This window comes from Phyllostomus hastatus, unplaced genomic scaffold, assembly GCF_019186645.2.
Source record: "Phyllostomus hastatus isolate PE091 unplaced genomic scaffold, TTU_PhHast_1.1 phas_contig_80, whole genome shotgun sequence".
In the NCBI taxonomy this organism is placed as follows: Eukaryota; Metazoa; Chordata; class Mammalia; order Chiroptera; family Phyllostomidae; genus Phyllostomus; species Phyllostomus hastatus.
In genome coordinates this window covers 5847644-5874199 of record NW_025333960.1, presented here as the reverse complement: position 1 = coordinate 5874199, position 26556 = coordinate 5847644, and the positions used below count along the sequence as shown (strand labels likewise).

The 26556-nt window shown below is 38.4% G+C and overlaps 1 protein-coding gene across 4 annotated transcripts in view; it reads right to left on the bottom strand.

The window, feature by feature from the left end:
* Window positions 1-22713, bottom strand: part of SPIRE1 (spire type actin nucleation factor 1) — a 303603-nt gene extending 280890 nt beyond the window's left edge. For all 4 annotated transcript variants that reach the window (XR_006786997.1, XM_045849961.1, XM_045849959.1 and 1 more), the window contains exon 1: window positions 22260-22713. Coding sequence is in view for 3 of the 4 variants with exons in the window: in XM_045849961.1 (XP_045705917.1) it covers window positions 22260-22599 (340 nt within the window). In the remaining variant the exon portion in view is untranslated. The remainder of the gene's footprint in view (window positions 1-22259) is intronic.
* Window positions 22714-26556: the final 3843 nt, after the last annotated feature.

Genomic DNA, 26556 nt, shown 5'->3' with positions numbered 1-26556 from the left:
AGGACTGAATCAGAGAGCTGGAGGACAAGGTAGAAAATAATTCCCAGAAAAAGCAAGAAAAGGAAAAAAGACTCAGAAAGAATGAAGAGGGATTAAGGGAACTGCACAATTAAATGAAACAATAATATCTGTATAATAGGTATACAAAGAAGAGGAGCAAGTGATAGAAAACCTGTTTGAAAAGTTAATGATGGAAAACTTTCCTAATTTGATGAGAGAGTAAGTCTCACAAATCTAGGAAGCACAGAGTATCCCAATTAAGAGTAACCCAAAGAGGCCCACTTCAAGACACATCGTAATTGAAATAGCAAAATTCCAAGATAAAGAGAGAATTTTAAAGGCAGCAAGGAATGAACAGGAAGTAACATACAAGGAAGCTCCAATGAGGCTAGCAGGTGACTTCTCAACAAAAACACTATAAGGTAGAAGGGAATGGCAACAAATATTACAAGTAATGAAAAACAAAGCCCTGCAACCAAGGTGACTCTACCCAGCAAGGCACTCATTTAAAATGGAGAGCAAAATAAGGAGCTTCCCAGACAAAAGAAGGCTAAAAGAATACACCTCCACCAAACCAGCACTGCAAGACATACTAAAAGGACTGCTTTAGGAAAAAAAAAGAAAAAGAGTGTGAGAGAGAGGAACACAGGGAGAAAATGGCAATGAGAAGTACCTATCAATAATAAACTTAAATGTAAACAGATTACATGCTCCAATCAAAAGGCATGAATGGAAGAAAACAGGACCCTCACATATCTGCCTACAAGATACTACCTCAGAACAAAGGACCTACAAAGACTGAAAATGAATGATAGGGAAAAAATATTCCAACCAAAAGGACAGGGAAAAAAAGTCAGGGTAGTAATCCTTATATAAGACAAAACAGACTTCAAAACAAAAGCCATAAAAAGACACACAAAAGGAAACTTCATAATATTCATGGGAACAATCCATCAAGAAGTCATAAACATATATGCACCCAACACAGGACCACCCAAATACATAAGGAAAATCTTGGAGGACTTCAAGAAAGGTTATAGACAGCAACATACTTACAGTAGGAATTTTAACACCCCACTGTCAAAAATGGATAGATCTTCCAAACAAAATATCAACAAGGATATTGTGGCACTGAACAATATACTAGATCAATTGTAATTAGCTGATATATACAGAACCTTACATGCAAAAGAAGCAAAATACACATTCTTTTCAAATGCACGTAGACCACATGACACAACACAAAACAAGCCTCGACAAATTCAAGAAAACAAATCATACCAAGCATTTTCTAGGACAACAAGGTATTGAAACTACAAATCAACATCAAGGAAAAAATTCATAATCATTAAAATATATAGAGACTGAGTAGCATGTGATTAAACAATGAATGGGTTAATAATGAGATCAAGGAGGAAATCAAAAGGTTTCTCGAAACAAGTGAAAATGAACTCACAACAGTTCAAAACTTATGAGACACAGAGAAGGCAGAATTGAGAGGGAAGGTCAAAACAATAGAGTTCTAAGTAAAAAAGACAAGAAATATTTCAAATAAACAACTTAACACTACATCTATAAGAACTGGAGGAACTACAATAAACAAAGCCCAAAGCAAGTAGAAGGAAGGAAAAAACCAAGAACAGAGCAGAATTAAATGACATAGAGCTAAAAGAACAATTCAAGGGATCAATAAATCCAGGAGCTGGTTCTTTGAAAAAAAAATAAACAAAATTGAAGATAAAGCCTTTAACCAGATTCATCAAAGAAAAAAGACAGATGACCCATATAAATAAAATCAGAAATGAAAGCGAAGAAATTACAGCTGATACACAGAAATACAAAGGACTGTAAGAAATCACTATGAATAACTACATGCCAAGTTTTTGAAAACCTGGGTGAAATGGATAAATATCTACAAATATATCTCCCAAAATTGAATCTAGAAGAAGTAGAATACCTGAACAGAACACTAATGGCTAGTGACATCAAAACAGTAATCAAAAAACTCCTAGCCCTGGCTGATGTAATTCGGTGGATTGAGCACAGGCCTGCAAAACAAAGAGTTACTGGTTCGATTCCCAGTCAGGGCACATGCCTGGGTTACATGCCAGGTCCTCAGTAGGAGGCATGCGAGAGGCAACCACACATTGATGTTTCTCTCCCTCTTTCTCTTCCCCTTCCACTCGCTCTAAAAATAAATAAATAAATTCTGAAAAAAAAAAAAAAAACCCTCCTGGCACACAAAAACCTGGACTGGATGGTTTTGCAGCAGAATTTTACAAAGCTTTGCAGGAAAAGCTAATCCTTACACTTCTCAAATTATTCCAAAACAATCCAAGAAGAGGGAAGACTCCCACCTCTCTTTTTGAAGGCAGGATCATCCTAATACCCAAACTAGATAAAGACATGACAAAGAAAGAAAAGTACAGGCCAATATAGCTGATGAATATAGATGCTAAAATCCTCAACAAAATATTGGCAAGCCACATCCACCAATACATTAAAAAGATCACACACCATGATCAAGGGGGATTCATCACAGGATTGCAAGGATGGTACAATATTTGCAAATCAATAAACATGATACATGACATAAACAAAAGGAAAGACAAAAATCACATGATTATATCAATAGATGCAGAATAAGAATTTGATAAGGTACAGCATCTATTTAGACTAAAACACTTGTAGAGAGTTTCAAAGTGGGAGTGTAGGGAGAATACCTGAACATAATAGAGTCCATATATAAGAAACTTACATCATAATCAAAGGGCAAAATATAAAGGTTTTCCCACTAAGATCAGGAACAAGAGAAGGGTGTCCACTTTCACCACTTCTATACAACATAGTATTGGAAGTTCTAGCCACAGCAATCAGACAAGAAACAGAAATAAAAGGCATCGAAACTAGAAATAGGAAAACTGTCATTGTTTGCAGATGACATGACACTGTACTTAGGAAACGCTATACGCTCGACCAAAACACAAGTTGACCTAATAAGTGAACTTACCAAAATACTGGGATAGAAAGACAATATTTAGAAATGAAAGGCATTTTTTACATCAACAATGGAATATGAGAAACAGAAATCAGGGGGGAAAAAATCCCATTTGATATAGCAACAAGAAATATAAAGTACCTAAGAATAAACCTAACCAAGGAAATAAAGACTGCACTCAGAAAACTATACAACACTGAAGAAAGAAATTATGTAAGATGGAAATAAATGAAAGCATATATTATGTTCATGAATTGGAAGAATTAATGTCATTGAAATGTTCACACTACCCAAAGCAATTTATAGAATCAATGCAATCCCTATTAAAATATCAATGACATATTTAACAGGTATAGAACAAACATTTCAAAAATTTATATGGAACTGTAAACAACCCCAAACAGCCATAGCTATTCTGAGAAAGAACAACAAAGTAGGAAGGATCACAGTACCTGGCATCAAACTATATTACAAGGCCACTGTAATCAAAACAGTCTGGTACTGGCATAAGGACAGGCACACACACAGATCAATAGAACAGAATAGATAGTCCAGAAATAAATCCAAGTCTCTATGGCCAATTAATATTCCACAAAGGGGCCAGAAGCATAAAATGGAATAAGCATAGTCTCTTCAACAAATGGTGTTGGGAGATCTCGCGAGCTACATGGAAAAAAATGAAACTTGGTGTTCCAGCCAAGATGGAGGAGTAGGCAGAAACCCTCGCTTCCTCACATGACCAAAAGGAGGATAACAATAAACAACCAGAAGTACCAGAAAATCAAACTGCATGGAACTCCGACAACCAAGGAATTAAAGAAACAGTCAACCAGACCAACCAGACCAGTGCACCAAGACAAAGAAATATGGCCCAAATGGAAGAACAGAGAAAAACTCTAGAGAAAGAGCTAAGAGATGATGAACTAGCCAACCTATCTGATGTGGAATTCAAAAAATTGGTAATCAAGATGCTTATGGAACTGATTGAGCTTAGCAGAAAAATGAAAGAATAAATGAAGATTACCTAAAGTGAAATAAAGCAAAATATTCAGGGAACCAACAATGACAGAAAAGAAGCCAGGACTCAAATCAACGATATGGAACAAAAGGAAGAAATAAACATCCAAATGGAACAGAACGAAGAAACATGAAGAGAGGCTTAGGAACCTTTGGGACAACTTTAAACATTCCAATATCCGAATTATAGTGGTGCCAGAAGAAGAACAAGACCAAAAAGTTGAAAACTTATTTGAACAAATAATGGAGGAAAATTTTCCCAATCTAGTAAAGCAAATAGACTTCCAGGAACCCCAGGAAGCTCAGACAGTCCCAAAGAAATTGGACCCAAAGAGCAACACACCAAGGCACATCATCATTAAGTTACCCAAGATTGAAGATAAAGAGAGAATCTTAAATGCAGCAAGAGGAAAGGAGACAGTTACCTACAAAGGAGTGCCCATAACACAATCAGCTGATTTCTCAAAAGCAACCTTGCAGGCAAGAAGGGGCTAGAAAGAAGTATTTGAAGTCATGAAAGGCAAGGACCTACATCCAAGATGGCTCTATCCAGCAAAGCTATCATTCAGAATGGAAGGGCAGATCGAGTGCTTCCCAGATAAGGTCAAGTTAAAGGAGCTCATCATCACCGAGCTCTTATTATATGAAATATTAAAGAGACTTATCTAAGAAATTGAAGAAGATATGAATACCACATAACCTCACCATAATGAAATCTAATCAACAAAATAAACCAGTGAACAAATTAGACCCACGCACATGGAAATAAAGAACAAGCTGACAGTGACCAGAGGAGAGGGAGGAGAGGGATAACAGGGGAAAGTAGGAGAAGGATCAAGAAACATGTATAAAGGACCCATGGACAAAGACAACTGATGGGAGGATTGGTGAGAAGATTCAATTTGGGAGGTGGGGGTAGGTAGGGCAGGAAGAGTAATGGGGAAAAAATGGGGACAACTATAATTAAGCAATATAAAATTTTTTTAACTAAAAATGCAGTTGATTTCTGAATATACTTTTTTAATCCTGCTACTTTGCTGAATTCATTTATTAGTTCTAGTAGTTTCTGGCAGAACCTCTGGCGTTTTCTATATACAGAATCCTGTCATCTTCAAATAATCACATTTTTACTTCTTCCTTTTCAAATCGATGCCTTCTATTTCTTCTTCTTGTCAGATTGCTGTGGCTGGGACCTCCAGTACTGTGCTGAATAAGAGAGTTGAAATCAGATATCCCTGTTTTTTTTTTCCCAATCCCAAGGGGAACGCTTGTAGTTTTTGCCCTTTGAGTATGATGGCAGGTAGTGGGTTTGTCATATATCTTTATTATGTTTGGGTGTGTTCCCTCTAATCCAACTTTGCTGATCATTTTTTATCAGAAATGGGTGTTGGATTTTCTCAAATGCTTTTTATGCATCTATTGATACCATCACGTAGTTTTTATCCTTCATTTTATTTATGCAGTGAATCACATGTATTGATCTGCAAATGTTGTAGCAACCTTGCATTTGTAGAATAAATCCCACTTAATAAGTGTATATGATCTTCCTGATACAATGCTTAACAAATTGCTAATATTTTGCTGAGGATTTTAGCATCTATATTCATCAGGATTGCTGACCTATAATTTTCTTCCTTTGTAGTGTCTTTATCTGGTTTTGGAATTAGGATAATACTGGCCTGGTAAAATGAGCTTGGGAGCCTTCTCTCCTCTTGAATTTTATAGAATATTTTGAGGAGAGGTGTTAGTTCTTCTCAGAATGTTTAGTACAATTCACCTGTGAAGCCATCAAGTCTAAGGCTTTTTTTGGGGGGGGGGGGAGTTTTTTGGTAACTGCTTAAATTTCCCTACCTGTAATCTGTCTATTCAGATTCTCTGGTTCCTCCTTATTTACTTTTGGAAGATTGTATGTTTCTAGGAATCCATCCATTTCATGAAGGATGTGCAGTGTGTTGGCATATAGTTGTTGATAATATTTTACTACAATCCTTTGTATTTCTTTGGTGTCAGTTGTTATTTCTCCTCTTTCATTTCTGATTTTATTCATTTGGGGCTTTTGTCCTTTTTTCTTCATGAGTTGGTTAAAGTGTTGTCAATCTTCTTTATTTGTTTCAAAGAACCAGCTCTTGGATTCATCAATCTTTTGTATCATATTCTTTAGACTCTATTTCATTTATTTCTGCTATGACCTTTATTGTTTCCTTCCTTCTACTCACTTTGGGCTTTGTTTGTTGTTGTTTTTCAAGTTTCTTTCAGTGTAAAGTTAGACTGTTAAATGAGCTTTTTCTTGTTTTATTTTTGACACGTCTATAATGGTAGGAATTTCCCTTTTAGGATTGCTTTCCCTGTGTTCCACAGATTTTGGATTGTTGTGTTCTGATTTTCATTTGTTTCAAGGTATCTTTGATTTCTTCCTTGATCTCTTTGTTGACTCCATTCATTACTGAATGACATGTTATTTAGCTTCCTTATCTAAGTGTATTTTCCAGTGTTCTTGTGACTGATTTCTAGTTTCATAGCATTGTGGTTAGAGATGATGCTTAATATTATTTCAATCTTGTTCAATTTATTAAGACCCTTTTTGTGTCCCAACATTTTCTATCTTAGAATACATTCCATTTGCACTTGAAAAATGTGTATATTCTGGTGCTTTGAGGTCTAATGCTCTGAATATGTCAATTAAGTCCATTTGACCTAGTTTGTCATTTAAGGCCACTGTCTCCTTGTTGACTTTCTGTCTGGAATATATATCCATTGCAGTCAATGGGGTATTAAAATACCTGACTGTGCCTGATTTGTTGATTTTTTCCTTTATGTCCATCAAGGTTTGCTTCACATATTTAAGGGCTCCTATGTTAGGTGTGTAAATGTTTACTAATGTCATATCCTGTTGTTAGATTGTTCCCTTTATCATTATCTAGTGTCCTTTGTCTCTTACTATAGCCTTGGTTTTAAAGTCTACTTTGTCAGATATAAGTATCGCTACCCCAGCTTTTTTTCCCTTTCTGTTTGCAGGAAATATATTTTTCCACCCCTTTACTGGGTGTATCTTTCAATCTGCGGAGGATGTCTTGAAGGCAGCATATATGTGTGTCTTATTTTCTTATCCACTCACCTACCCTATGTATGTGTTTTGGTTGGAGCATTTAAGCATTTACATTTAAGGTGATTATTGGTAGATACACACATAGTGTCATTTTATTGTTAGAGTATTTTCCTCTGTTTTTAGTTTCTCTTTTCTTCTTCTTAAAGCAAACTCTTTAACATTTGTTGCAGTATTAGTTTGTTATTCTTTTAGCTTTTTCTTGTCTGGGAAGCTTCTTATTTCTCCTTCAATTTTAAATGATAGCCTTGCTAGGTAAAGGAGCCTTGCTTATAGGTACTGCTTTTCATCACCTCGAATAGTTCAGGCCACTCCCTTTTGGCCTGAAATGTTTCTGTTGAGAAATCAGATGACAGTCTAATTGGTGCTCTCTTCTAAATAACTACCTGCCTTTCTGTTGTGGCTTTTAGGATTCTCTCCTTGTCTTTAAGCCTTGTCATTTTAATTATTTTGTGTCTTGGTGTAGGCCTCTTTGGGTCCAACTTGTTTAAGACTCTGAGCTTCCTGGATTGTGTATTTTCACTTCACCAGATTGGAGAAGGTTTTGGCCATAATTCCTTCAAATAGATTCTCAATCCCTTATTCATTCTCTTCTCCTTTGGGAAATCCCATGATGCTGATGTTACACTTCATGTTGTCCCAAATGTTTCTTAAGCTCTCCTCATTTTATTCAAATTATTTTTTCTGAGTTCTGACCAAGATGGAAGCAAAGTAGAAACCCTTTGCTTCCTCACACAACCAAAAGGAGGATACGGACCAATTTAAAAACAGAAGTGACAGAAAATCAAACTGCATGGAACTCCAACAACAAAGGAATTAAACAGTCAGCCAGACTGGTTGGAGGGAGAGGGGCAGACAGGCAGATGGAGAAAACTCAGGGCTCGCTGAAAGGACCCTCGGCGAGACAGCAGACCATGCAGGCAGGGCTGGCTGAACAAGAAACTGAGACTCAGAGTTGACTGTGGACTACAGCAAGGGTTGCCATGGTGAGAGAAACTCCCAGTCTGATAGAGAGTTTGTTGGAAAGCAGGGCTAGAGCCCAGCAAGCAAGCTGCCTTGTTCATTCTCTGACCCTTCCACAACAGACAAGCACCACAACACAGGAAACAGGGTTGACCTGCCCTAGTGAATACCTAAGACCCCACCCCCTTACAACTTAACAGGTGCAACAAGAGAAGGAAATATGGCCCAAATGAAAGAACAGAGCAAAACTCCAGAGAAAGAGCTAAACAATGAGGAGACAGCCAACCTACCAGATATAGAATTCCAAAAATTGGTGATCAGCCCTGGCTGGTGTAGCTCTGTGGATTGAGCATGGGCTGCGAACCAAAGGTTTGCCAGTTGATTCCCAGTCAGGGCACACTCCTGGGTTGTGGGCCAGATCCCCAGTAGGGGGTGTGTGAGAGGCAACCACATATTGATATTTCTCTCCCTCTCTCCTTCCCTTTCCCCTCTGAAAATAAATAAAATCTTTTTAAAAATTGGTAATCAAGATGCTTACAGAACTGATCAAGCTTAGTAGAATAATGAAAGAACAAGTAAGACTACCCAATAAAGAAATATACGAAATAAAGCAAAATATTCAGGGAACCAACAGTGACAGAAAGAAAACCAGGACTCAAATCAATGATTTGAAACAAAAGGAAGAAACAAACATCCAACCGGAACAGAATGAAGAAACAAGAATTCAAAAACATGAAGAGAAGCTGAGGGATCTCTGCGACAACCTGAAACATTCCAATATCCAAATTATAGTGGTGCCAGACAACAGAGAAGAACAAGAGCAAGAAGTTGAAAACTTATTTGAACAAATAATGAAGGAAAACTTCTCCACTCTGGTGAAGCAAATAGACTTCCAGGAACCCCAGGAAGCCCACAGTCCCAAAGAAGTTGGACCCAAAGAGGAACACACCAAGGCACATCATCATTAAATTACCCAAGATTGAAGATAAGAAAAGAATCTTAAAATCAGCAAGAAGAAAGCAGAGAGTTACTTTCAAAGCCGTATCCATAAGACTGTCAGCTGACTTCTCAAAAGCAACCTTGCAGGCAAGAAGGGGCTAGAAAGAAGTATTTGAAGTCATGAAAAGCAAGGACCTACATCCAAGATGACTCTATCCAGCAAAGCTATCATTTAGAATGGAAGGACAGATCAAGTGCTTCCCAGATAAGGTCCAGTTAAAGGAGTTCATCATTGCTAAGTCCTTATTATATGAAGTGTTAAAGGGACCTATCTATAAAATTGAAGATCAAAAACTATGAACAGTAAAACGACAATAAACTCACAACTATCAACAACTTAACCTAAAAAAAACAAACAAAAACAAATTCTAAGCAAACAACTAGAATAGGAACAGAATCAGAGAAATGGACATCACATGAAGAGTCTTCTGTGGGGAGGGAGAGGCAGGAGAATGGGGAAATGAACAGGGAATAAGAAGCATAGTTAGTTGGCATAAAATAGACAAGGAGAGGTTAAGAATGGTATAGGAAAGAGAGAAGTCAAAGAACTTAATATGTACAACCGATGAACATGAACTAAAGTGGGGGAATGATGGAGGGTTGGGGGGTGTAGGGCGGAGGGGGTGTGAAAGGGAAAAATTGGGAAAATTATAGTAGCATAATCAGTAAGATATACTTTTAAAAATTTATTTTTTCTGTTTCTGCTCTGCTTGGATTTTTTTTCTACCTTGCCTTCCAAATCACTGATTCGATCCTCTGCTTCATGTAACCTAATGTTTATTCCTTCCAATGTATTACATATTTCAGATATAGCATGCTGTATTTCTTATTCTTTTTTATAGTTTTGATGTCTTTTTTCATGCTGTTAAGTATCTTTAAAATCATTATTCTAAACTATCTGATAAATTGCTTACTTCCATTTCATCTAGTTGTTCTGGAGAATTCTCTTGTTCGTTCCTTTGGGGCCTATTTCTTTGTTTTCCCATTTTGGCTGCCTCTTTGTTTTTGTTTCTATGTAATAGGCAGATCTGCAAGACACTGCTTCAGAACTAAATCCAACATTGCCTGTGACTGGCCCTGAGCAACCTGTTTGGAACTATCAGCCATCTTTAGTTTGTGACTCCCTCTGCTGTGCCTGGGTTTGTGCAAAAAGAACCAAACAGTGCAACAAGGCTGGCTTTTATTGGCACCAGGCCTGGAGAGTCTGCCTCTGCCTGCAGGATCTCTGTAGGGTTAATAAGTGAATGATTTCCAGCTGTACTCCTCAGCAGCTGAGTTTAAGCACCACAGGGTGGGGCACAGTTATTCCTGCAGGCGGGGCTATTGCTTCTTCTCAGGCTGATGCCAATTGGAGAAGCCTAAGAAAGATAGCTTCTACAGTATGTGGAATGATTCAGCACAGGGATCCTGGCAGCTGTTCCTTCAGTCCTCTCCCCAGTGCCACCAGCCTCAGACTCTCCTCAAGCATCTATAATCCATCCTGTCCTCCCTCTGCCACAGTCCAGAGTAAGTAGCTACAGACAGAATTTTGTGTGTTGACCCTTTAAGAGGCTCTCTGCTTATTAAGCCATCTCTCCTTGGTGAACAGGATCCCTGCTGCTTTTCACAGCTGTATTTTATTTGGGTTCCTTTCCCAGGTCTGGCACAGTAGGCTAGGGGACCCAACTTGGGGTTTAGACCCCACACTGTTCATGGGGGAAACCCCTAGGCTGCTGCTATATTCTTCCAGCACTTCAGCCACCTGCCATGGGAGCCCAACCTCTTGCACCTCCTCTGCACTCCCTACCAGTCTCATCGTGGTGAAGTGGTTTCTCCTATTTGTCTGTGGTTATAAGGCTTCTCTCCAACTCATGTTCAATTGTTTATTCAGGATGATTTTTCAATAATTTAGTTGTAATTCCAGTTTGGTCCTGTGAGGAGGTTAATGTAGCTTCCACTTACTCCTCCTCTATCTTGGGTCCAATTCTTGGGTAGGCACTTCTAACTGAAGTCATTACACACTGAAGTATGGTCTGTGCTGACTGCTGGTAACCTGGGTCAGTGTCATTTTATTTCTCAGACTGCATTTTCCCCACCTTTAGTTAGTGTGAAAGATCCTTGAAGACTCTTAAAGTAATTTTTCCTCCCCATTCCAACTGCCCTAATTCAGACCTCCATCATATCCTGTGTGAACAATCATTAACCCTCCTAACTGGTTTGGCAATTAATGATAAAGTATGAGATCTTGTGGTGTCTTTGCCCTCAGTTTTGCCCAGTTCAATCCATATTCTACAAAGCTCCCCTTAGTCTTTCTAAAAAGAGTAATCTGCTCACATCATTTCCCTGCTAAAATCCTTACATGGCTCTCCACTGCCTATACAGACTATAAATACAAACTCAGTGGTGTGGCACAAAAAAGTCCTTTTAACAATCTGATCCTAGCCAACATACCTCGCCAGCCTATCTCACTCTACACCACTCCCACACAACTCCTATGCTCCAGGTGCAGTGGATGCTCACTGGAGAGAAGACAAACAGGTTTAACTTCATGTACCAACTCCAAATAATTGTTAATGGCTGTGTGAAGCACCCTGTTAAGAACTCAGAATCTGCTCATAAATTTAACAGCAAAAATGCAACAACTGATTAAGCAGTGTCTGCTTTTGGTATGAGGAAGTGGGTGTTGTTGCCAAAGTATATGCACTATTGTTCTTTGAATAGTTCTTCCACATTTCTTAACCTTTGTACTTAATGTTGATTCTGCCTAACACACCCTTCTCCTTTAATCCCTCTGCTCATCCTTAAAGACCTCCTGAAAAATAGTTCTTCTCTGTGAAACCTTCCTAACATCACCCCAAGCAAAGTAAGTCACTCTCTCTGGGGCTCACACAGTTTTCTATGCATGTCTCTATTATTTTGGAATTACTGTACTGTAAGTGTTAGTGTATGTATCAGTGATCTTCTTGAAGGTATGGGTGCACTTTATTCCTCTTTGTAACTTCAACATCTAGTATAGTACACTTAGAAGGCACTCAAATAATGGTGAAATCAATAAATCAAATTGTGTAACAGGTGATTCCTCTAAAATGGTATTTTCAATAAAATCCAGGAAAACTTGGCCAACGTGACTGTTAGTGGCATTATACCTCTACCCATCACATCTATCCATGTATCTATCTATCTATCTAATCTTTATCTCTCAGAAATACAAGATAGTAAGAGAATGTATGCTAGATAGGAGTTTGACTTCCATTGGCAGAGGAGAAATGGAGAAATAAAAGGGGAAAAGACAACAGACCCAATTTTTGTAAAAATGCATTACTATAGTTGCATGTTATTTGAAACAGCTAAAAACTCCAAACAATTGATATGTCCATTAATAGCAAAATCAATTTTCCTATTTTCAAATAAGAGTTTGCATATAGCAAACTAATGTTATATGCAATGAAGAGCAATGTATCTCAAACATAATGCTGAGCTGAAGAAACCAGACATAAAAAACACATAATGTAAGGCTCCACACATAGAAGTTCACAAACAGAGAGTTCCAGCCACGATGAAGGTATAGGTAGAAACCCTTTGCTTCCTCACACAACCAAAAGAAGGATAACAGCCAATCTAAAAACAATAAACAACCAGAAGTGCCAGAAAACCAAACTTCATGGAACTCCAATAACCAAGGAGTTAAACATTTACCCAGACCAGTAGGAGGAGGTGGAGACAGGCAGCCTAGGGGAAAGGATGTGCAGCAAGGTGGCGGACCATGAGGGCAAGGCAGCAGAGCTGGCTGAAAGGGAAACTAAAGACCCAAAGCTAGCAGTAAACTACTGTGGGGAATGCAATGGCAGGAGAAACTCCCAGTGTCAGAGGAGAGAGTTCTTTGGAAAGAACTGAGCAAGCGAGCAAGCGAACCACATTGTTCCCTCTCTGACCCCTCCCCAACAGACAGCACCAAAATGCAGCAATGAGGGTTGACTTGGAGTGAATACTTAAGGCCCTGCCCATTTACAACATAACAGGTACACCAAGACAAAGAAATATGGCCTAAATGAAAGAACAGATCAAAACTCCAGAAAAAGAGCTAAGTGATGAGCAGATAGCCAGCCTATCTGGTGCAGAGTTCAAAACACTGGTAATCATTCAGCACGCTCACAGAACTGATTGAGTTTGGTTGCAAAATGAAGGCTACCCAAAGTGAAATAAAGGAAAATATACAGGGAACCAACAGTGAAGGAAGGAAACCGAGACTCAAATCAACAATTTGGAACAAAGGGAAGAAATAAACATCCAAATGGAACAGAATGAAGAAATAAGAATTCAAAAAAAGATAGAGGCTTAGGAACCTCTGGGACAACTTTAAGCACTCTAACATCAATTTCATAGGGGTGCCAGAAGGAGAACAAAAGCAAGAAGTTGAAAACTTATTTGAACAAATAATGGAGGAAAACTTCCTCAATCTAGCAAGGGAAACAGAATTCCAGGAACCCCAGGAAGCTCAGACAGTCCCAAAGAAATTGGACCCAAAGAGCAACACACCAAGGCACATCATCATTAAGTTACCCAAGATTGAAGATAAAGAGAGAATCTTAAATGCAGCAAGAGGAAAGGAGACAGTTACCTACAAAGGAGTGCCCATAACACAATCAGCTGATTTCTCAAAAGCAACCTTGCAGGCAAGAAGAGGCTGCAAAGAAGTATTTGAAGTCATGAAAAGCAAGGACCTACATCCAAGATGACTCTATCCAGTAAAGCTATCATTTAGAATGGAAGGGCAGATAAAGTGCTTCTCAGATAAGGTGAGGTTAAAGGAGTTCATCACCACTAAGCCCTTATTATATGAAATGTTAAAGGGACTTGTCCTAGGAATAGAAAAAGATAAAAAACTATGAACAGTAAAATGACAACAAACTCAGAACTATCAACAACTGAATTTAAAAAAATGAAAACAAAATTAAGCAAGCAACTGGAACAGGAACAGAATCAGAGAGATAGACATCACATGGAAGGTTTTCAGTGCAGAGGGAGAGGGGAAGAAGGGGGGGAAAGTACAAGGAATAAGAAGCATAATTGGTCGGCACAAAATAGAGGGGGAGAGGTTAAGAATGGTACAGGAAACAGAGAAGTCAAAGAACTTATATGTATAACCCATGGACAAGGACTAAGGGGTTGGGGAATGCTGGAGGGTTTGGGGAAGCAGGGCAGAGGGGAATAAAGGAAGAAAAACTGGGAAAACTGTAATGGCATAATATATAAAATAAACTTTAAAAAAAAGTAAGTTTGCAAACTAGTAAGCCCAACCTATGCTGACAAAAACTAAGACAATGATTATATATACAAGTTCTGGGCTACTTGTATTATTCTTTTGTTCTTAATCAGGTTGGTGCTTATTTAATTGATTATGTCACTGATTTGTGCACTTTTCTGTATGTATGCTGAACCTCAAAAAAAAGAAAAAAGAAAAATTTGTGGGAAAAACACAAGAAAATAATTTTTGAGAAGGAAATGTCAAAAAAGTTAGATTTTTAGACAGAAGAAAAATGGTCAGTGGTTTAATTATCTTCAAATACACACACACACACACACACACACACACACACACACACACACATGCACCAAAAAGTCTTTCAGAGATCCTGGCCAATTCTTCATTACCAGCCTATCATCACTAAAACAAAAAATATCTGTTGAACTCTCCTGCAACTGGATGAAATATGCTGCAATTGTATAGAAATTTGGTGTGATATTTCCTTAATGTATTTTCTTTGTATAATGAGGGTCAGACAAATAGCAAGAGGGTGTCATGAACTATCCTTGATATATTAAAAAGTCATTAGAATGCCAGTTAGACATTGATCTAAAAACAGCAAAGAATGGACCAGATAAATGCAATAAATTCAATGCAGAAAAAAATCAAACCCTTGCTGTTTTACTACCACTCAAGAGTAACTGTACAGAAGTTAGAAACAGGCAAAACATCACCACTTTTCCCCATTAATTTACACTGCTTTATATACATCAGTATTTTTCTGGTTCCTAAAGTAATCATGATGCTATGAAATAGTCTGAAATACTTAGCCAAGACCAAAAATCATTTGCCCAATAATACTTGATTTTCATCTCTTTTGTTTGGTCAAAACATTTTATGAGCATATCACAAATAGTATATTTTATCCACATGTTCCACTTCAGAGAAGTAATGAAAAGGCATGTTTACAAAAATGGGGAACTATTTCAAATGTGGTTGACTGCCAACACTCTGAATGGTTTAGGGACATCTGTAGCCCAAAATATCCATAACTACCTGCAAGAGGAAGGCCAATGATTGCAAGATTTGTCTCAAACCAGTTCTTGACAATCCACCTAACTCGGTCAACCAGTACTAGACCCCAGGCCACATTCAATGACCTCCCCTCAGCTCCAGTATATCTAAGTTGATATCCCAATATAGGCTCCTTTGGCTTTAGTTCCCAGGTCTGTCTCCCTTCTGATAAACACCTTATACAGACTCTTCTCTCTGAACCTCCCCATTCAACTTTGCTCTATGATACTCAACAAGTAACTGTTGAACATATGAATAAATGTAAAAGCAAGATACCAGAAAGAGGCACTCCCCAAATCTAACAAAGTTTAAACACCAAAAATAACTAAGCCCTTTAACATTTCTTCTTCAATATTAAAAACAAAAAAACTCCAGTAGCAACAAGCATACCCTGTGCTGACCTTCTTGGAAAGATGTCTGATTCTAGGGCTGGTGCAGAAAATATGCATGATTAGTCCTTGAAGCATCCTGTATTCCAGAAAGCAAGGCTGTGCTAAAAAACCCAAATAGATGGCTGCATGGCAAAGGGACAGAGCAGTACCCAAAGGCACTTCCAATGACTACAGCTAGAATAATGTGAGCAAAAAAATAAGTAATAATGTAATGAAAAACAACTGAAGTATAAAATATACGTGAGTCCAGACTGACATAAATAAATGACTAAGGAAATGGAGGAGAAGGGACAAATGTGCCAAATAATATTATGAAATTATTCATCCCTCCAGGAGGCCCCCTCCTTGAATGCAGGCTAGACTTAGTGACTCCTTTTCAAATAATAAATTATAGAAGGGTAAAAACAGTAACTCTTTAGTGGAGAAAACTGGCAAACACAGTTCACATCACCAGTGGTTTTGTGTGGATATCATGTGCTCCAATCCAATGTGATGAGAGGAGCCCTTCCCCTTCCTGGTATTTCTTCACTCAAATTCATAACATCAGTCTAGTCAGGAAAACGTCAGGCAAACATAAATGAAAGACAGTCTACAAAACTCCTGACCCAGTACTCCTCAAGACTGCCAAGATCATGGTAAACAAAGACAGTCTGAGAAACTGCCACAGACCAGAAGAGACTAAGGAGACATGACAACTAAATGCAATATGGCCCTGGCAGGGTGGCTCAGCTTAAGGTTGCAAGGTTTGATACCCAGTCATGGCACATACCTGGATTGCCGGTTTGATCCAAGATCGGAGGGCATCTGAGATATAATTGATCAATGTTTCTCTCTCATGGTGATGTTTCTCTCTCTTTTTCCCCTATCCCTCCCTCTCTCTCTAAAATCAATAAAATATAAACTCAGGTAGATTAAAAACAATTAAATGCACTATTGTATCTTGGATGGGATTCTGGAACAGAAAAGGGAAAATAATTAAAGAAACCATTAAAAAAAAACCTATGGAAAGCCAAAAGAAGTCTGCAGTTTAATTAATAGCAATTAATAATAACTAAACTGCAGTTTAGTGCCAAGATTGTTTTCTCAGTTTTGACAAATGTACCCAAGTAATGTAAGATGTTAACATCAGGGGAACTGGGTGAGAGATACACAGGAATTCTTTGTGTGTCTTTGCAACTTTTCTGTAAATCTAAAATTATCTTAAAATAAAGAGTTTATTAAAAAAAAACCCACTACACTTGGCAACAGACAATATTTTCCTCATAGTTTTAAACAAATACCTGGGAGAAGATAGTTTCTTTTTTTCTACTTTGCCAACAGGAAGCAAATAAATATAATATGCCTCCCATGGTACTACTATAAAAGTGGAATGGAATCCATTGCCATTTTACAGAACCTATGATGCAGGAAAGTGATTCTGATTGTTTAAATACAACTGGGAGAGTATGATTCATCACCTCTTATCAACATATTCCCTGGTATATCAATGATTTCTTTCTTCTAAAGTGGACTCAAAACTCTTAGTGAGGCTATTAGTTTCCCAACAGAATACCAACTCACTTTAAGTACCAGTACCTGTACATGACTAAATTCTTTACATTTGTTTTCCTTTGCAGAAGGCAGAAATACAGATTAAAAATAACAAATGCATTATTCCAAAATTTCTCCCAAAAATGTCTGTTGGCCACTCCCATATAACCCAAGTGGAAGTATGTTGGAGAGTAAATTAAAGTTGAAAGTGACAGCAATTTGAACTAATTATAACTAAAACATCTTACTTTTGCAAATTACCACCTGAACATATTATTAGAGCCCCTCCCTAAAGCCTAGAAGAGAGGCCTGTGTAAATGAGTGGGCTTAAACTTGAAGCTGCATTAGCTTCATGGTAGATTTACCACTGTGTTTGTTTTATTTTTTCTTCTTTTATGACTGGAACTAGGAATATTTATGTTTATATCAACCATGGAAATTTAACACTGCTTGCACAAGGGAGGAACTCAATGCATATTTTTAAAATTTAGTTAACCTGTCATATTTGGACATGTTCAAATGGAGTAATTCCTACCTTTTTCTATAATTGATAAGGCATTTCACCAACCCCCAGTACTATCATTCACCCTCAACTTCTACCCTAAACACACGCACATATTCCTTAAGTATTCCTTTCATTTAATGATCAAGATGCAAATACTTAATAAATATACCACATGAGAACAAAAAACTTAATGTTTTTAAACATGTTTCCACTACTTCAACCTTGTCCACAAATATTCTCTCTTTAAAATCAAGTAGTGTATTATTCCAAAACCATTTCTCCCAATTAGCATGGACCTGAGTAGCTTGACTGACCATATCCTCTTTTCAAATCCCAAACAAAACCAGAATGTTCCCTATACCAAGGGACCCCTTTCTTTATCAGTATGCATGCAGGCTTTCATTGTTCCTCCCAGGAAAACCTGTCAGCAATCTTAAGATAACTTTAAACCAACAAGTGATCATAATTTTTAGAATGTTCTTTACATATCTAAAGCTAAAGGTACATCAAAAATTTTAAAACTAAAATCTGAGAAGTTATTTTTATCAGATGGGTATTTAAGGCCTAAGAGGCTGCTGAGACCTGCAATGATTCTAAGCTCTAATACTACTGTTATTAATACAAATTCTTTGTGGCATCCCAGAAAAAAAATTCTAATCTTGTGAAGATCTGGAATACAACCTAAATTCCATTAATGACTACTTTCTGAAGAATGTGTGTATTAAACTGTGTTCTAAATGCCAGTACACTGGTGACAAACAAGCAGGTTGTGTTTCAAGAGTCTAAATGTCTTTAACTCATTCCTGATGATGTAAAAGTGTAAACTTCACTTTTGTGAAAACCTAAAAATAATAACCTTTTACCAAACAATAAGGATGTATGACTAAGAGCACATAAACACTGGGGAATTAAAAATTTTAAGCAAAGCTACCTCAGAAGAATCATAAGCCCTCTTGATTATAAGCAACAACATATCCTCCTGTCATCACAGAAACACTTCATAAAACATACTGCTGGTTGCAAAATCCTAGTGCATAATTTAATTATTTTTACTCTTAAGATATCCCCTAAAGAACTAACTTTTCCTTTTTCTTTATCTCCTTCAGACCTATACCACACTGCTTTCATGGCCATGTTAGTATAGGGCTCTACATTGAATTTGAAAGCTAAATAAAATTACTCATTCTTCATTGTTTTCTTCCAATATTGATCTCATTTCCATCCCTCCCACACCCTTCATCATTTTTCTATTTTTTCTTATAATGTATTTCTAATTTTTAAAATTCAAACTGAATATGGATATTCTGGATGTATAATAATGTTAAAAGTAAACAAGAACTAAAATCAATTACTACTACATTAACCCAAAACAAGCCTCAAAACTATTTGAGGTACTATTTCTTTCTGTGGGATGAAATGGAGTTACACTGCTGATGGTCGTAAGAATCAATACTACTCATTCATTCAACTCAACAGCAGAGAAAGCAGCAGGCAGCCAGCTGAAATATTCACTGGCTAGAGGATTATGGAGAGGATCCAGTTTCTCCACACTGAACACAATCCTAAGCACCACCCATCACGTGTTTGCTAGACCAGTGGCTTACAACAGGGGATTATTTTGTCACCAGGCACATTTTGCCTTGTCTGAAGACTTTTTTATTGCTACAATTAGAAAGCGGGGGAAATGGTTACTGGTACGTACCCAGTATATCAAACTGAGTGAGTAATTTTATTTAGCATTCAAATTCAATGTAGAATCCTATACTAACAGTGTGATATAGATAAAGACAAGAGATTTTTCTAAACATCCTGTGCAGGCACAGGACAGCCTCACAACAAAGAATTATTCAGACAAAAATGTCAATAGTGCTAAGGCTGAGAAATCTTGACCTAGTTATTTGTCCCAAACAGCTGGACCAGAAGCACAACGATGATATGAAAGGAACTCAAGATTAGGGGAGGGCAGGAACTAAAACTTACTGAATACCTGCTACGTACCAAGCCATGTATTCATCACTTTACATATATCATCTCCTGGAAATCTCTATCCCATGAAGAAAGTGATCTCATTTTACAGATGATAAGTCTGAACTCAAGGTCATTCAGCTAGGAAAGGAAGGAATCACGATCCCAATGCAAACTAAATCTGTTTCATTTCACAATATTACAAAGTATAGAGGTTTAAAGACCTGGATTTGATTCAAAGAGGTAACAGTATGAATTTGAGCCCAATTTCCCTAAACCTCCATTTAGAAAATAGATTAGTATGTGAAAATATAAATGCTTTTGACTGCCAACAACATATAATGTTAAACACCTTACAATGAAAAAGAAAAGAATGAAGGTGTCACAATTACCATTTTTTCCTTAAAAACAGAATTTATGCAAGTGTGCACAGGCCAGATTAAACAGTATTTTTAAGAACCAGGTTCAAATGTTCAGAAGATATTATGCCTTCCATAGCCATGCAACTACTCTGAAATCCTAGGAGGAAATAAACTGTCTAATACAAACAATATTTTTGTATGAATGTCTCAAAAACTTTAAATCAATCCACCCTAAAATGCTGAAGACTGTAACAACTTTGATCTGGCTCTTTCCGCAAATGGTAACAGAGGTCATGAGGCGAACTGAGGAGGAAGAGGATGGATTATGTGTCCTTTATTGCTGGGGCCAAAAACAACTCTACTTCTCTCCCCATAAAGATAGTATATTACATTGAAGTCAACATGTTTTCATTCATATTAATTATGCAAAAAATTTTTTTCAACATAAGGTTCTGATTTAAAAAAAAAAACTTACCACCAGAATCCAAATGTTTGACAACTAAACTACTAGTAAGTCCACAAAAATAACTTAATCTCTTCAAGGATTAAGTTCAAGAGGAAATGTAAACGAAATCACCACTACCATGCTGCATCTAGGAGCAGGCTGCATGCACACCACTGCCTTCCCCTTGAAACACTAGCTCTATTTTATAAAGTATCTTTCCATATCATATCAATACACTGTAAATAAATTATAATTGCATGTGTTCCACACTGACAAAGTCCAAGTCTCAAAGTAATAAACATACCAAATAAACTAAATGATATTTAAAAATTTCAAAAGAATCATAAAGACTGACTTTAAGTAAATAAAATTTCTCTACCTAACATTAAAAATAGTAAGTGATCTGGTGGAACTGAAAGAATTGACCACATAATCTTCAATCTTCCTTATTTTATCAACTTAGACAAGGATTTTCTTTATTTTTAAATGTTTTTATTCTTGTTTATTCTATTACAATTGTCCCAATTTTTCACCCTTTGTCTTCCTCATTAAATGTCATTTTACAGATTAGTTCTGAATTACTTTTCACCTTAAGTATTTTATTTTGACACTTCCCATCAACTTCCTAAAAGTGAGGATGGATTATTTTCTAATAGTTTTTAAGAGCTGCCTCTCAAAAGACTGAATTAAATAAAAACTGATAGCAGAAACCTATTATCAACCCCCTCCCCTCACCATCAATAAATATGTGAGTAACCCGCCTATGTGTTGACCTGTAGGTGATAATCTGTAAGAATTTACATTGGACAAGGACCTAAAGTCCATTTTATCTATTTATCTGATATCCTGACAACTTTCCACTTTACGAGCCTGTTTTTTCATCAAAACAAATTTCCCTACAGTTAACATAACTTTCATGTGCTATAAAAATCAGCATTCCCCCAAAAGGGCATAATTCTCAGGGCTCAGATTTCTTTATTTTCCCAAATCGAAAGAATATTGTTGCCTATTTTTCTAAAATACTATTAGTTGACAACTCATTCCAAAAGGGTTATTTTTCCTGACATCAGAATTAACTATCCTTGACAAATTATAACGTGAGCCTTTTATAGCATCTACCACATCACAAACACAACCACAAGTGAATAACTAAGCATTCACAGCTCATCAAAGGGATATCAAGGCGCGGGCAGCAGTCCTTCGACAGTTTGTATGATCACCAGCACCCTCCGCAGGCCCACAGCCTTGCAGGGGGACGCAGGCCCAAGCACGCCTAGACCTAGTTGGTCAACCTCCTCACAGACCCTTTGTGCCGCTGCCTGTCCCCACCTCATTCTCTGACCTACGTGCGTCCCAGCTCCGCCATAGCGTAAGCACTGCCCTCCCCCGTGGGCTCCAGGCTTGGGTCTCTCGCAGGAGGTGGGAGGAAGGGGAGCCTGGGCGGGAGGGCCTGGAGCAAGTGGAGGGTGGGGAGGAGAAATGGGCCTCAGTGGAGGTCCTCCCGCGGGAGTTGGGAGGTTTGGGGGAGGGCAGGGCCCAGGAACCCCGCAGAGGAAAATGAAACTGAGGCAGGGGTCCTCCCTAGGAGATAGGGGTTCTCGGCGGAAGTGCAGGGTCCCGGGACTGTGAGGGGAATAAAAGACGGGGGCAGTGGTCCAGAAGACGCAGGTTGGCAGCCTCACCCGCAGTGGGAGTCTGCTCCTCGGCGTTGCCGGTGACCGGCGCCAGAGTGACGGCGCCATCCCTCCAGATGCGGATCTGAGCGGCCGAGCGTACACGGTGGCGAGGCTGGCTGCTGCTGGCGACAGCGGCGTGCAGGGAGCCGCAGCACTGGTAGCACACAGCCCACGCCTGCTCTTCGTTGATCGGTTGGTTGTAGAGCAGCAGGATCTCCTCTAAGCTCAGCTCATCCTGCGAGGCCCCAGCCACACCCGAGGCCACCCCGGACACCAGCGGTCCCTCGAGGTCCACCGCCTCGGCCCGTAGCTCCCCGCCGCCCGCTTGGCCGGCCGGCTGAGCCATCCCGCTGTTCGGCGCTGCGCTCGCCTGCAGCGCCCGGTGCTGGCGTCTCTTCAGCTCCAGAGCATCGTCTTAGCGCGCCGCCGCCGCCGCCAACGCCTCCTCATCCCCAGAACAGCCCCGCCCCACACGGCCGTGCGCGCTGCCGCAGGCTACTAGGCGTGGTGCGAGGCCGTAGTAGGAGCCTGTGGGCGAGCGGAGGGCAGTGAGTGCAGCGGCCGTGCGGCCTAGGCTGCTGCCGCCAGTCCGTGCCACGGCGCTGGTTCTGCCCAGCACCCGCTTCGCGCTGTTTGCTGGGGTCCCGGAGCCTCTCCTCCAGCGGTGCTCACCGTCAGCAGCTAAGGCGCACAGTGTGTGGTTCTCCTGACGGCATTCACCCCAGTCACCACCCCAACAAGCTGGGAGGTCAGTGGCACTGAGTCCCCTCGGGGTTGGCATGCTGAAAGTGTAGTTACGAGTTCGAACCCAGCCTGGAATGAACTCCTAAGAAAATTAAGGTCTGTTAAATCGCCCGACCTTGGGCTACCCCAACCCTCCGCAGGACCAGCCCAGGGCTTCCTGCTGAGTGCCTGTCCCAAGCGCCTCCCTCAAGCTTTGGGGCAATTTTTTTCTGGCCAGCCAGTTCGGTACTGCCCAGGCCTCGCAGTGTCCTCATCCCTGTACCCTGCTCTTTTGGGGGAGTAGCTATCACCACCGACAAACCATATAATTTACTTTGGTGTCTTGCTCATTGAATACCTTCTTCTTCACTCACAACTTCATTGTAATCTTCATAAGGACAGGGCTTTTGTGTGTTTTGCTTACTGACTTCTTGGGATATAAGCATGTTATAAATAATATGCAAACATCAGTATCAGCCTCCTTCCAGATTCATTATGTAATGTTTGTACAACTCCTCACTAACATCATAACAACTGCAATGACCAGTCATGATAGGCCAGTTAACCCAGTCTGTTCATACGATGTGGAAGTGATACCACAGTGGCAAAATTGAACTGAGGGCAATTAGCCGTGGAATAAAATACTCCCGGCCTTGCTGAACTTAATTGTGCAATAAAACATACTTCTTAGTTAAAACAATCATTTGTTGATAAATGAGTTTAATTGGCAACAGTCCACTCTGAGGTTAGTCCTGTGTGAGAACCTTACAGAGTTGAAAGCATCAACCAAGTAATCTATTCATCGTTGAGTACCAATAAATCTTTTAAGGACAGTTTTATGTGCAATACTAGATATCGCACACTCAACAACTGCGTCTTTCAGTAGAAATTACAATAGTGTATTATTCGTGCTTAAGATACCACAATACGGACAGCAGGACTGGTGAGAAGAAAAGCAAAACGATATAAAAGAAGGGTAAGAAATTGAAAGGGAGAAAAAGGCTTCTCCCTGGGCACCTTATTATGATTTCACTGCAAGAGATACAAAACAACCCCTAGAGTAACATCACTTAGTTATGGATTCATAATCCCATCTATAAAAATGCACTACCTATGAGTGCCAAAGTCCTGAGAGGAAAAGGTCTAATTCCTTATGTGATAATAAATAGGAAGGATAGATCTAAATAGATCTATAAAACCTTTTGATTAAAAACATGGAAAAGCATTTCCCGAAATTGCTATTTTAAAAAATTAAATCCTGTGTGAACTTTGAAAATACAAAGGGCTTTAAAATAGTTTCAACAATTCAGAAAAACATTGAAATGGTCTACTTTTATGGACAACACCACCATCTTCTGGTCTAATGGGATATTGCTGCCATGTTGCACTGATAACTACAGCCAAATATGAATTACATTTTTGTCCTTACCTTACCCCTCAAAGGACAAGTTCAAAGAATTAATCAACAAGTATCCATGAGACAGTCAGTTGTTACACCTGGCATAGGGCAAAAAAATAAATCTCCAAGTAAAGATAACAATGAAGGGAAGAAGGAAGAGAATGGAAGTGAAGAAACAAATCCAAACCTTATTTTCAAAATATGCCCTTCTATTGTATATAACCCGCCCATGGTTCAGTACCATAGTGTTTTCCTTCTCAAACTGTATATTTTTAAAAACTATCACTTATTGGGATGAGCACTTCACAAGGTATATGTATGTCTAATCATTATTTTGTACATGTGATACTAATATTGTATGTTCAACAATAATTGAAAAAAAATATCAGGAAGGAAAGAAACCCTTTATTCTTTAAAACAAATTCACAGGGGCAGGATATTTTTCCTTTCTTAAGTAAATTTCTTGCCTTTGTGAGCCTATATGACATTAGGTTGAGGCAAGATGACAGACAGAATATTGTTTGATGTTCCCTCTGTATGCATAAAAAAATAAAAGGTAAATCTTAAAAATCCTAGCTACCTTCTATTAAAAATCTAATCATTGTATAACCTGAACACTTGATATGTTTTTGTACAAAGAGCATAATTCTAGTAATTTTTGTATGATTATCATAACTTTGAAATTTTAATAAATCCCATCATCCACTATTACAGGACTCTTAGAATATAACTGCTGACAACTCAGAGGCTATCAGAAATTGATATATTTTTCAGGGGGTTCAAGTAATACTGTGGAATAACTTAACGCCTTTCCATTTTCTCATTTTCTTTTTTTTTTAATATTGCTAATTTTTTTTAAGATTTTTATTTTTATTTATTTATTTTTAGGGAGAGAGGGGGGGAGAGAGAGAGAGTGAGAGAGAGAGAGAGAGAGAGAATGAGAGAGAAACATCAATGTGCGGTTGCTGGGGGTTATGGCCTGCAACCCAGGAATGTACCCTGGCTGGGAATCGAACCTGGGACACTTTGGTTCCCAGCCCACGCTCAATCCACTGAGTTACACCAGCCAGGGCTCCATTTTCTCATTTTCAATTCAAAGATTCAGATATCTTTATGTGTAGTATATTTTGCCCCAATTTCTGTCATTGATTTTATTTTTTTATTCTGTGGCATCATCACTTTTAATAATTGTTCTATATAGTTAAAATGTCTGAACAATTCAAATCAGCATTTAAATATCTTTTTCAAAGTGCTGTGAGATCTATGAAAAATGGTGGCATGTGTTACTCTGAAAATGATTTTAGTTTTCATTGATTTTGTTGCACTTATTTAAAAAAATGGAATCCTTAAATTTTTTTTCTTATATTTACTTGTCATTTTTGCAGAATAAATGTACTTCATGCTTCATACTCTGGACGTGCTGGCTGAGCTGCTCTGAGTCTTTCAGGGAGCATGACCTTCAGGGAACACAATCTGCCTATGCAGCCCAAGCTTATCCCAGACACTCCCAGACAATTGCTCCTAAGAGGCACATTCACCTAGAAAAGTGCACCAAAAAGGAAAAAAATAGAACAGCATATTTTTTCAGTGTCATAACCTAAATTTTCATTGCCCACAATTATAATACCTTATAGTTTTATAGTCATATTTTATACTTTCAAAGTGCTTTCCTCAGTTATTCAATTTGAAGGTCAGATATTATTATCCCTATCTTACAAATTACAAAATGCAGGACTAGTAAATGAAAGAAGTGTGACTGGAATCCAGGACTCTGACCCGCTCAGTCCATTCTGCTATATTACAATGTCTCTCCAAACTTGCACAGAGCAAGAAAAAAGACCTCACACTTCATCCTTCAGCCCACTGAACAAGAGTGTATGACAAGCAGATGCTTTAAAATTTGCATATACCAATATGATTGATTAAACTTTCGATATTTTAAACACTTTAACTAAATAATATGATGTCCATATCCCTCCATTAGTCATTGTGAATTCACTGGCATTTAAGCTTCATGATACAGTCATCTTCTCATCAAGGCATTATAAATTATCACTCCTCTAAGCCTAATTCCACCAACAATCCTAAATGCAATTTGAAATCTGCCTCAAGATTTTGGTAATCAAATTGAATATTAACTTAAAAATCTTTAAAATTAGTCATGAAAACTAGCATGTAACC